The 13,067-nt window shown below is 32.6% G+C and overlaps 1 protein-coding gene across 2 annotated transcripts in view; it reads right to left on the bottom strand.

The window, feature by feature from the left end:
• Window positions 1-13,067, bottom strand: part of LOC115874048 (transcriptional regulator ATRX homolog) — a 28,243-nt gene that overhangs the window by 1,421 nt on the left and 13,755 nt on the right. For both annotated transcript variants that reach the window (XM_030889094.1, XM_030889095.1), the window contains exons 14-28: window positions 12,841-12,933; window positions 12,528-12,773; window positions 11,173-11,310; window positions 10,927-11,116; window positions 10,036-10,237; window positions 9,790-9,982; window positions 9,574-9,729; window positions 5,812-5,975; window positions 5,545-5,742; window positions 5,387-5,484; window positions 5,208-5,328; window positions 4,979-5,150; window positions 4,760-4,881; window positions 301-554; window positions 5-144 (exon numbers count right to left, since the gene is read on the bottom strand). In XM_030889094.1, the coding sequence (XP_030744954.1) occupies window positions 5-144; window positions 301-554; window positions 4,760-4,881; window positions 4,979-5,150; window positions 5,208-5,328; window positions 5,387-5,484; window positions 5,545-5,742; window positions 5,812-5,975; window positions 9,574-9,729; window positions 9,790-9,982; window positions 10,036-10,237; window positions 10,927-11,116; window positions 11,173-11,310; window positions 12,528-12,773; window positions 12,841-12,933 (2,487 nt within the window). The remainder of the gene's footprint in view (window positions 1-4; window positions 145-300; window positions 555-4,759; window positions 4,882-4,978; window positions 5,151-5,207; window positions 5,329-5,386; window positions 5,485-5,544; window positions 5,743-5,811; window positions 5,976-9,573; window positions 9,730-9,789; window positions 9,983-10,035; window positions 10,238-10,926; window positions 11,117-11,172; window positions 11,311-12,527; window positions 12,774-12,840; window positions 12,934-13,067) is intronic.

Raw genomic sequence — 13,067 nt, 5'->3', positions numbered from 1 at the left:
ATACCTGAAGCTGTTGATAGAGCGCTGATACGACGCCACTTATCTGAACATCAGACCATATTGGATGATCTTTCTTCATTATATTTCCCAGAGCGATTTTTACAAGTTCCGGCGTTATATTGGCTATATTGTTTAAAAATGCAGCTGAAAAAAATACAGAAGGTTAAAATACAAGGTGTTTTTTAAGCTGCAGAGATTATAAATATAGAAGAAATATTAACCTTTCCATATAAATGCAAAATTATTGAATATGTTGTATATCATTAATTAAAGATTATGCGTTTTTATGATATGTATTACCTCCAGCCGCAGCACCCGCTCCCATCATTCCAAAATTATTTAACTGCGTCTTGCGCAATTCTTTTTCATTTTCAAATTCGTCCCAAGCAGATTTTCTCTCTTCTTCGTTTAATTCTTCATCTTGTTTGTTTTCTAGGAGCGACTGGTGCTCGTGGTACTTGAAAATAGTGTTTTCGTACTTTTGCAACATCTCACCCAGCAAGACATCCGTTGGAACCAGTGGTATTGGTCGGTCTGTAGGTTCTAAATCTGTCCTGGATAATAATTAAAAATTAGTTTATATATTCCTATTCTATTTATTTATTTATATAAAGTTCCGTGAACACAAAACGTTTTAGCAGTCAAAATGGAAGACTGTCTTGAGATCTGACGGCAGTTTTTTGTCTTGAGCGGTTCCTGAAAAACATCGGTTTGATACGGAACGGTTTGGCAAAATACTGGAAACGTCAAAAGTTGACGTTTTCTAAATTTCAATATGTACCTCTATTATAAAATTTATCTTTTATGCATTTTTAATGTAACTATTCTCTGCTTTTACGTTTGCTTCTTCTTTTCAATGGAGTTAATATTGAAAAGTAATTTATTAATGAACTGTTAAACTCAAACTGTTAGACAGCTCAAGTAAAGATTTGCAGGTCCAATATTAAAACCAAAGATTAAAACAGATCAATAATAAATAAACAAATGTAATCAATATTTATATTTTTATAGCTTACAAAACATTCACGATTACTTGTTGTCTTGTTTATCATCTTTTCTTTAAATGTTCCTGACTTTAAGAAACAATGGCTGCATGATAAGCTTAAATGGTCCTAAAAAGTCATTCTATTTAGTTAATGAAATTTATTTACCTTTACTGCCTACTTCCATTGCTTTTTGGATGTAAATACAAAATTTTACAAATTTTAGAAATTAAATGAGAATTTCACTCCAATATTTGCTTGATTTCTGTCACATAAATGACATTGATTGACAAACAAAACCAGAAAAACCAGCCCTCTCGCGCTGGTTACTTTGGTGACAGTTATAACCGAATTATTCAGGAACCGTGTTCCGTAATAAGAAAACTTTCAGGAAACCGATAGAAACGGAACATAAAACCATAACCAAGGTAAGCAACGGAATACACCCTTAATAAAATTATAAGTAAAATAGCAAAATCGTTATGGAAACGAAAATATAAAATGACACCAACGTATATCCGATAAACGGAGGCATGAAAATGCAATAAATTTAAAAACTGCTTTATATTCTAACCAATCAGTCTTTAAATTCTACCAATAAAATTAATATCGTATCAACGTATCGTCGGACAACGGATGCATCAAGAACAGTTAACCTAATAGGACTGCTCATTCAGCCAAAAGTGTCCGCCAGGTGCATGCGAAAACTACTCGCTTATTGACGTCATTGTAGTCCTTGTCATGGTTATTAGTCCTTATCCGGCAACCAATAATATACACACGTGCATTATTGGTTGCCGAATGCAAAACGTTCATTATTTAGTTTATTTATTTAAACACCTTATATGTATGCAGTAGAGAAAATTAACTGTATAAATCGTATTAAATATTCGGATAATGCATTTTTAAGAACAGCAGTTGCCAGCATCACCTTTTGCAAGCATTCTTTTTAGAGTACTTCCATATTTTGCTTTAAAATAATTAATAAACAAAATCGTGGGCACTTAGTATGCACTTTGTCATAATCCACAACACAAAATAAACGTATTTATACACTCTATAGCTCTAAAAACTTTAAAGACACCTTTTTCACATTTAAAATTGACAAAATAATTAACTCAAAATTTCTCAGCTGTTATTTTTATAAGTTTACCATAGGCAACTAATAATACACACTATCATGACAAGGACTACAATGACGTCACAACTGTCAGCTGAAGCGCGGGAAGAGGCGAACGTACGTCTTATGAGGATGAGCAATCCTATTAGTTTACCTTTCTTGCGGATGCATGAAAATCAAGCTTAACGCAAGCTGTTGCTAGGATATTCTATTAATTTTAATTGTGTTTTTTAAACATTGTGAATGATCGTAAACTAAAAAGTATAAAGTGTAATTGAAACCACTAATTTATTTCACTAATTAGTGTTGTAAAGCTTCATTCGGAGCTTTAAAGCATTCGAATTTAAATTGGAGACATAAACAAAAATTCTAACCTTAATTCGGACGTTCATAAACAATGACATAGACGGGCAAATTTAGGGTTTCAATTTTAAATATATAGGTATTTACAAAAATGAAATAATACAAATAATCAACAAAGAGTGAGGCCGAACCGGTGAAATGGGTATATATAAATCTTCTGAAGGAATTTTCATAAGTTGCTCAGTTAGGCGAGCTCAAACGTAGTGCGCAAGCCTGGATTTTGAATTATCGATCGGATAACTAGACACATCAGTTGTTCATTCGTACGGCTTTCGTTTGCGCTCCCGTTCGCAAAGGCTAATCCTCAGGGTAAGGATTAATCAATATTCGGAATTTTGGAGTTGCGCTATTGTGCCAGGGCTTGCCTAACAGATGAAATTATGTGAAATATACATGGACTGGTTATCTAGTTGTTACTGACTTGGCTTCAATTCCAACACATTGGAGGTATAGGCGACAATTCATATCGGGTGCGTCTCAAAAGTGGCTCACCACTATAACTTTTTTATTTTTTTAGATAAAACAACGAGATTTGGTATGTTAGTATATGACATAAATTAGGATTAAGTGACATATTCAATTGTTTTCGGTTACTTCATTTTTAAATAACACCCTCGGTATTTTTTTACTTTATTCAATAGAAAATGACAGTCTGAATAGAATGACATATCATATGTCAAGTTTTGATATTTTCGCATATGGTTTATTTGAAATTATAACATGCTGTTCATAACGACAATTTTTGACTCGAAATACCAAGTGTGTGGTATCAAATTATTTGTAAAAAAATGCTTTTTCCAAATATGCTAATGAGCCACCCTCGTTCCATTTGAAAAAATTGAGATGTGATCAAAAATACGATTGGGCATCTTTCAACCGGCCAGGACAAGACGCTAAAAACATTAGAAGATCAAATGTATTTTTCCAAGGCACCTTGATTAAAAATTAGTGTTTTTAACACAGTCATGGCACTCTAGATTGAAATTTAAAATACAATTTGTTTTTGAGCGATTCAGAGATGCGATTTGTCATTCGATTCAGAGTGTCATTTTTATCGAATAAAGTAAAAAAATACTGAGGGTGCCATTTAAAAATCAAAAGTTCTAGTCATTTCCGGTGAAACAGGAAGTGACAGAAAACAACTGAATACGTCAACCAATCCTAATTTATGTCATATGCTAACATACCCAATCTCGTTTTGTTATCTGAAAAAATAAAAAAGTTATAGGGGTGAGCCACGGTTGAGACGCACCCGCTTTAGTAGTTAATATACAGGGTGTTTCAAAAAAAAATGTGCCATCTCTAGTGGGGAGATTCCTCACGTAAAAATAAGATTTATTTTTCATATCAACATAGGTCCGATTCTGCTTTGTGTCGTTCTACAGGGTGTTAAGTTTTAATCATTTTTAGATTTATTATAATTTTCTTCCAAGTACATTTAGTGATTTGAGTGAAATTTTGAGGATAAAAATTACTATAAGTGCCACATATTTTAATGCTAAAAAAGTGCCTATAAATTCATCAGGGACGTGCATATGGGTTATGACTGGAATATTTTTCAAAAAAAAACATATGCGACACTGCCTTTTTTTCTTTTGATCTCAAAATTGTTTAGGACGTTTAATGCCAATTAAAAGTTATCTCTTGATATTTTGTCGAATTCGGCCTCCTTAATGAGATAAAAGCAATTTTATTAATCACAGTCAACAAAATTAAAATTAAAATGAAATTAATAAATTAATTATTTTACCTAATTTATTACTAAATATTATTACTATTAGTCCAACATACAGCAATTTCAAATAATAAAATTATGGTATTTAAGATAAGTACAAAAAATCTGATTTTAAAAAGTTTTAACATCCTGTAACTCTAAAACTATGCCTTTCCATACCTATGCTTATAGGAACCTTTTTTCATATTTTTTTATGAGGAATCAATGAGTACTTATTTAAAACTTACTCAAGTCAACGATAATAATTTTTTTTAAAGGTTGCTATTAGACTTGGATCAAGGCAAATTAATAAAATTGCGTTTATCTCATCAAGGAGGCCGAAATCGACAAAATATCAACAGACAATTTTTAATCGGCATTAAACAGCTTACAATATTTCGCTAACAAAAGAAAAAAAAGTCAGTGGCGTACATGCTTTTTTTAGAAAAATATTTCAGTGATAACCCACATGCACGTCCAGGTGAATATAGCGACACTTTTTTAGCCCTAAAATATGTCGCATTTATAATAACTTTTACCCTGAAAATTTCATTAATAAGCTAAATTTTTAAAACTCACTTGTACAGTTCCTGAATATCGTTTTGACTGTAATGTCTGTCAATTTGCTGTTCGTCTATTACTCTCTTTGAGATAGCTTGCTTAGTAACTTGGCGTTCATATATCTTCATTTCCATAGCTCCCTACAGAAACAAAAAACACAATTCAACATTTCTTCTTTAACATTTTCAATGAATTATTTTTTTATAAATATAACTAAAAAAATAAAACATAACTTACATAAGTTACAAATCTGTATATATAACAGGGTTTGGTTTGACCGAATCTGTACACTCTGTATATGCTTTGGATATCATGCGAGGGGTTCCAAGATACGTCAAATATAATAACTCTGTTGGCTGCAACTAAGTTTATACCTAATCCCCCAGCTTTAGTTGATATGAGGAATAACCTGAAAAAATTATATAAATTTAAAAAAAAACAGAGAGAAAAAACGTTATGGATAAACCTCGCTCTGGTATTTTCTGGATTATTGAACGCGTCGCACCAGGTAGCTCTGTTATCGCAACTAGAGGAACCATCCAATCGAAAGTAGTCCAAACCTATAGCCCAAGATCCAGAATGACCACCTAGAAAATGAAAAAAAAAATGGATATCTCGAAAATAAATATCAATCGCTATTCATACCTATTTTATCGGTCTCGCCATTTTGAGTTGCTTCATCTATCCTCTGAAGAAAATACTCTATACAATTTAGGGTGTATAACGACTGAGAGAACACCAGACTGTAAGGAAAGAATGTGTAAATAAATGATAAAATTAAGAGAAAATTGTTAAAAAAATACATTTTGTCGCCAATCTCTTCGCACTCTTTAAGTATCTGGAACAACAAAAACATTTTCGAGCTGTGATCCAAATTGTCCAATTCATCACCATCTATGTACTCCTGCCACCATTCTTTTGGACCCACTGATTCAACATCGCTTTCGCTATCACCATTTTCTCGATTTTGAGCTGCCTGTGCTCTGGTCACCCTTTTCTTCCTAAAAAATTGACCATTTTATTCAAAGAGGTGTGAAAAGACCAGAGGGAAATACACGGGAAATACTTACACTAGAGTCGACTTAGAACTTCCTTTCTTCTTTTTCTTAGCCCTTTGCGAACCATCAGAGTCTGAATTTGACGAAGACGTTTCAGATTCTGATGTACTTTTGGCCTCATCTTCTGAATCGTCGATGAAATCTCTTAGTGAACCTTCTGAATCTGATTCCATCATCTAATAAAAGAAAAAAATATAATGTTAAAACTAACTACTTTACGTTTTAAACAAGAAAATTAAATATTTGTTTATAATACAGGATCCGGCTGCATGCTTATTAATCGTATTTTTAATCAAAACCTAATTTTTACGTATATTTACGAATAGGAGAATACACTTTTCACAGGGTGCCTATCAAAAGCTTGCCGCAACTAGGGGTTGCCGCGTTTCAAAGTTTTTCCTACGAGCCCGCCAACAGTGCGTCGGGCATCTGTATAGCTCCTATAATAAAACACTTAGGAATTTTGTATAAGTTCCAAACTAAAGTATATACTAGGGTGTATTTCAGGAAAATATTTTAACTTCTACAGGGTGGCTTAAAAAAGTGTGAGTGGATCGGGATGATTTTTTTAAATGGAACACCCTGTATATTATTCCTTTGTTAGACGGAGAATTAATAATAAACATTTTGCGACAATGACTTTTTTTCTTTTCATATCAAAATTGTGTAGGACGTTTAATGCCAATTAAAAGTTATCTCTTGATATTTTGTCGAATTCAGCCTCCTTGATGAGATAAACGCAATTTTATTAATCACAGTTAATAAAATTAAAATAAAAATGAAATTAATAAATCAATTATTTTACCTAATTTATTACTAAATATTATTACTATTAGTTATTATTACTATTAGTCCTAAAAAATAAAAAGTAAAAGTCTCACCGACACTTTACGACATCGTCTGTTGATATTGAAAAAGTTTTGCTTGCCGCATCGGTGAGAACCAGCTCCTGGACAGCCCACCTGATGAAGGGTAGGCCCAGAAACCGGTTGTGGGAGTGGAGCTTGGTTCCCCTCTTTACGACAAGCAAAACAATTTTCTTTTTACTTTTTATTTTTTTTCTCTTACTTTCGATTTTTGAAATTAGAAAAAATACACAGCTAAAGGCAAGACAATATTATTTATTAATATACACTAAAGCTGTAAGAATTTTGTTCATTTCATATATATTTGAGCGGGCCGAAAAACGCTCTTTACCATCTTTTGACGGGAGACACAGCTAAAGGCAAGAAAATATTATTTATTAATGAAAAATATATATTTATATATATTTAATATATTTAGAAAAATTTAATATATTTAGAAAAAAACGACGAAAAATGATTTTATATTTTAGAAAGGTTGGTATAGAGTTTTGAACACCTTGTGTAGTTTAAGATTACGATATTTATAGAAAAGTAAGTACAGATCGGTACAGATCATCTAAAGTAACTACCTAGTAACCACCTAATATACTTTTGATTTCAGAACGTTTCTTGTATTTTTAATATTTCCTTTATAAAGCGAAAGATACTTCTTTTTTATTTATTTATTAATATCTTTGAAACTATCGAAACATATTTAATATCTTAGGATTATGTAAAGTGAACAGAAAGGAAGCCAAAAATGCAATAATATACAAGGCTAATGAGAGGCTAATATACAAGTGTTTCATGTTCCATTTAAAACCCTTTCGACACGACTTTTGGGTATTTGAATACTTTTCGGTTTTTACTGCTCAAATTAATTGTTGGGTACACTAGGAACATATCTAGCCTATTGTTATATGAAATTGAAATCTTGGTAAATGTCTAGATCATATATAATTTATATACAAATATCTTAAAAATGTATTTCTATATATATGATCTAGGGATAAACGTCAAATTTTTGTCTATTTGCCCAAAAATTTGAAAGAACAGGTCTTTATTCTGTTTCGGCCTAGACATAACCTAAACGAAGAAAGGAGGAGGAGTTAAGACAGTTTACAGTCGGCTCCGCACGCGACCGCACCCGATACTACACGAAAGTTTCGTTAGTTTGAACTTTCGTCAGGAAAAAGCCATCTCATTATGTCGGACATATTTGTCCCAGCCACATACTTTACATACTGCAGGGATAATTATATCCGACGTTACCACACTGCTGGGATAAATATATACCGCATTATAATTCTGTGGGACAAATACATCCCAGCAACACATTTTTTTTTCATGTTACTATCGTACAAAACTTATACAGGCTGTTAATTTGTTTATTACCCGCGGCAAGAGCTTTATAGTTGAAATATGGCAGCCTCGGCCCGCTCGTCGATAGACGACGCGACGGGACGAGTCGGCAGAAAACCCTATAAGTGCATGCGTTCTCAATAGGCACTGTTGCCATTCTGTTCCCCTATAAGTAACTGTCCAGTTAACAACCTGTATACTTATCTTTTACTGATGCTGGTAGAGCATTATTCCATAGCAATTTTCACTAATTTACACGTTTTTTTCTCTAAAATTCCAAGCAGCCACGTGTACTTGTCGATATAGAACAGCCTAGCAATGTTCCATTTAATACAAACATTAAAAAGTATACAGGGTGGTCCGAATTGTATTCCGGAAACTTCGGCAGCATATTCTGCTGATAAAAATAAATAAAAAAGTTCGTATCAATGTAGGTCCTAAAATGCTTAGTTTCGGAGATACAGGGTGTAGAAATTTCATTTTTATTTCGATTTTTTCCAAATAATTTCTGAAGTAACATCAATATTTAGATGAAAATTGGTGTCTGGGAGTTTTTTGACATGAGAAATTTGATTTTGATGTCAATATGACTCCTACTGGTAGAGGACGCCACCTTCATGTGTTTTAACTGTTTTGAAGCGTAATAACTTTTTGTCCGTACCTGTATAAAACTACCGAGGGGAAAAATATACATCTCTGTGATTTTTTATGTAAAAAATATCTCTTTGTAAAAATCGCTACGAGCAACCGTTCTCAAGATATTTAGAATGGAAATAGTCAATACATGCCATTATTGACGAAAAATAAACACGTAGAGTAGATAGTTATTTCACTGAAATAATAAATTTTGGAAATTTTTACTTTTTTTATATTAATCATATTTTTTCTGCAAAAAAATGATGATAAAACAGTTTTTGGTGAACTTTAGGTACAAAAACATTTCAAATTTATGATCTCAGTCTAATAACATGTTTAATTTATGTCAGTGATGACAGGTATTGATAATTTCGATTCCAAATATCTCGAAAACCATTATTCGTAGCAATTTTTGTCAAGAGACCTTTTTTACGTAAAGAGCGTCGTAAATGTCTATTTTTTTACTCGGTAGTTTTATACAGGTACGGACGAAAAGTTATTACTCTTCAAACCAGTTAAAAAATACGTAGGTGGCGCCCTCTACTAGTAGGAGTCTATTGACATCAAAATCAAATTTCTCATGTCAAAAAACTCCCAGACACCAATTTTAATCCAAATATTGACGTTACTGCAGAACGAAATAAAAATGAAACTTCTACACCCTGTATCTCCGAAACTAAGCATTTTCGGACATACATCTATACGAACATTGTTACTTATTTTTATCTGCAGAATATGCTCCCGTAGTTTCCGGAATACAGTTCGGACCACCCTGTATAACTCGGCGAGCAAGACATGAGCCACACTGAATAGTCCCATCCCAATGCATTTTAAAGCGTATTTTTGATATTCGTCTGTATAGAAACTCTTTATAGGGATGTATATATCCCGCAGTGTCGAAAGGGTTAAAAAGTCCTTTTTTTAAATTTACCTTTTTTTCCTTATCTTCCGCACTTTTTTCCATCAAAACTCTTGGATGAGTACAAATTCTCTGAAGGGCCTGGAAATCGTTAAACAAAAATGACGTCCTCGCCAGTCCTTGATTTTTTCTTGCTAAATTCTGCATGTAATGTTCGTACAGTTTTACCTAAAGTAAAATTAAAATAAAAATAAAATTAATGCCGATTCGTTAAAGGTAAAAACTAACTTGAACATCTGTAAGTTTGAGGAACAAAACAAACTCGTATTTGGGTGGCAAATACGGAGCAAGAACATCATAGTCTTGTCTTTGAACGACACCGTCTAATAATTTGTGTAAAACGTGTGATCTTTTCCTCATAATCACTATGTCGTGATCAGTTGAATCGGTGTATTGGCCGTTTGTAATAGGGTTCACAAACCTATAAAAAAAATAAAACATAAAACATATTAAAAAATAATATATAATAAATACCTGTTAAGATATTCCTTATAAGTACCCAACAGATTTGGTTTGATAAATTGTACCATACACCAATACTCTTTTAGATTGTTTTGTAGAGGTGTACCTGTCAAAACTATCCTCCTAGACGTTTTTATTTTGTTCATAGCAATACTGAGACTGGTTTTTTCATTTTTGAGCAGATGTCCCTCATCGCACACAACCATATCTGGCCCTAAAATAATTTTAACCACTCTTTACCATTGCAGTTGGTCTAAGTTGGTCTTGCTTTTAACGATTCGAATGAAATTTTGAGGATAAAAGTTACTATAAGTGCGACATTTTGCTGCTAAAAGTGTCGACATATGCACCAAGGACGTGCATATGGGTTATCACTGGAATATTTTTCTAAAAAATATGTGCGCCATTGACTTTTTTTTCTTTTGGTAGCAAAATTGTGTAGAGCGTTAATTGCTGATTAAAAGTTGTCTCTTGGTATTTTGTCGATTTCGGTCTCCTTGATGAGATAAACGCAATTTAATTAATTTGCCATATCCAATTATTCTAATCCAACCTTTAAAAATTTGTAATGTTATTAACTTGCTAAAATGTTAAATAAGTACTCATTGATTCCACATCAAAAAATAAATAAAAAAGTTCCTATAAACATGGGTGCGGAAAACTTTTAAAAAATAGGCCTTTTGTAATTATCTTAAATACCACCAGTGTTATAAATTTTAATGAAATTTAGTAACATACATTAAATAAATAATTTATTAATTTTATTTCATTAATTGTGATTAATAAAATTGCGTTTAACTCATCAAAGAGATGGAAATGGACAAAATATTCCAGTGATATCACATCACATATGCACGCCGCTGGTGAATCTGTCGACACTTTTTTAGAATTTGGCATTTTTACCTGGGTCAACGAGTCCTTCCTGGAACCATGTCCTTAGTTTTTTAGTAACTGTCTTATTATCAGGGTTGCTTAAGGTCCTAAACATATTATACCCAATAATTAAGACTCCTCCATTTTCATGCCATTCTCTGACCTTGTACGCCCTCTCCTGGTTCACTGATGACGTTTTGCATGAGACAAGCTCATAAACCTACATACAAAATATTTAATTAGTAAAATAAAGAGATGGTACAGTGGACCTCTCACCTCAAATTCTTCTTTAGGAAGCCATTTGGCAAATTCGCTCTTCCAATTCAGCACTGTATTGACAGGGCTGACAATCAAGACTTTCTCAACTCCTGTTTTCTCGCTTTGCGTGAGAAGGGTGTGTGTTAAAGTTATTACCTATTAAAAAAGTTGAGCATAGAATAAATAATTTCATCTTTTGTTTCATTTTTGATTTTGATTTTTTTTAATAGTTATCTATATTAATATATAAAATCCTTAAGTGACTGACATACTGATTAATCACGATCCTGCTCAAACCAATCAACGTAAGAAGCTCAATTTTGGCATACAGGTTGATTCTAGGGTGTAGAGGTTCGATAAGGGATTTTTCGAAATTCCAGTTCCAAGAGGGTGAAACCACCCCTCAAATATTACAATATTTTTTATTTAAAAAACGGTCAAGTTGCCGAAAAAACGCTTAAACACGTATATTTTATTTTCTTTTTTTACATATTTTAAAATTATTTAAAAATGTATACAGGGCGTTTCGAAAAATCTGGTCATTGATTAGTCACGATCCTGCTTAAAGCGCTTGACGTAAAAAGCTGATTTTTGGAAAACAGATTGACTTTAGGGTGTAGAGGTTCAATAAGAAGGGATTTTTCGAAACTCGAATTCTAAGGGGGCGAAACTATCCCTCAAATATTAAAATATTTTTTATTTAAAAACCGGTGAGTTTTTCGGAAAAACTCTTAAACACGTATATTTTATTTTGTTGTTTTATATATTTTAAGATTTTTTAAAAATTTATACAGGGTGTTTCATAAAATATGACCATTGAGTAATCACAATTCTGCTTAAACTGATGACGTTTAAAGCTGATTTTTGGCTAACGGGTTGACTGTGGGGTGTAGAGGTTCAATAAGGAGAGGTTTCTCGAATCTCAAATTCTAAAAGGATGAAAACGCCCTTCAAATATTACCATATTTGTTATTTAAAAAACGGTTAGTCTTTCGGCAAAACGCTTGGAGACGCATAATTTATTTTGTTTTTGTACAAATTTTGAAACTTAAAAAAAAATCATACAGGGTGTTCCAAAAAGTTGGCTAATTGATTAACCATGATTCTGCTTAAACTGCTTGACGTAAAAAGCTTATTTTTCGAAAGTCAAATTCCAACGAGATGAAACTACCCCTCAAATATTACTAAGTTACTATATAATACTATCGCCATATTGTTTTTTCTCATGCTGACATAAATGTGAGAACATTTTATCCAGTTTGTATGTTAATGGAAAAATTTGGAACTACTTGCTTTGCTTTATCATCACCATTACGAATGATTAATTCGACGCGAACGAAGTCGCGGGTACACGCTAGTATTTTTATAATTACCTGTAGAGTTTTTCCCAATCCCATACAATGTGCCAGGATACAACCCGAACCCGTGTCTTTTTTTGCTCTTTTCAGAGATTCAAAACAGGCATCCCACATGAACTTGATCCCTTGAACTTGGTGTGGCTTCAGTTGCTTCACAAGTTTCTTGTTAACGCTTAGAAGAGGTTTTTCGTTTTTCTCGTCAAAATCCAGCACTATCTTATCGACAGTTGCATCGGCTTTCAGTTGAAATATCTGATTATACTGTATAGAGAAATAGAAAACATTTTTTTTCCGTTATTAAGATTTGTAAAGTTTTTTAAATACCAACTTTTTTCTGTTTTTCCAACATTCGATTTTTCCGTTCTTTTTCATCTTGTTCGGCCTTTTTTGTAGTTTCTGACAGAGAATCCCGACCAATGACCTAAAAAAAAACTTCTTAAGCAGTGTGCCAAAAAAAGATCACAACAAATAAGAAAATAATATAATATATTGTAATGTCTATATGGCAGCGTCACTATATCGACAGAGTAGTTGTCAGTCCAAAATGAATTGTAG

Source organism: Sitophilus oryzae, unplaced genomic scaffold (genome assembly GCF_002938485.1).
Source record: "Sitophilus oryzae breed Bouriz unplaced genomic scaffold, Soryzae_2.0 scaffold_1218_pilon_pilon, whole genome shotgun sequence".
Taxonomy (NCBI): Eukaryota; Metazoa; Arthropoda; class Insecta; order Coleoptera; family Curculionidae; genus Sitophilus; species Sitophilus oryzae.
Note: the sequence above shows the minus strand (reverse complement) of the source record. Positions and strands in the feature narration are given on the sequence as shown.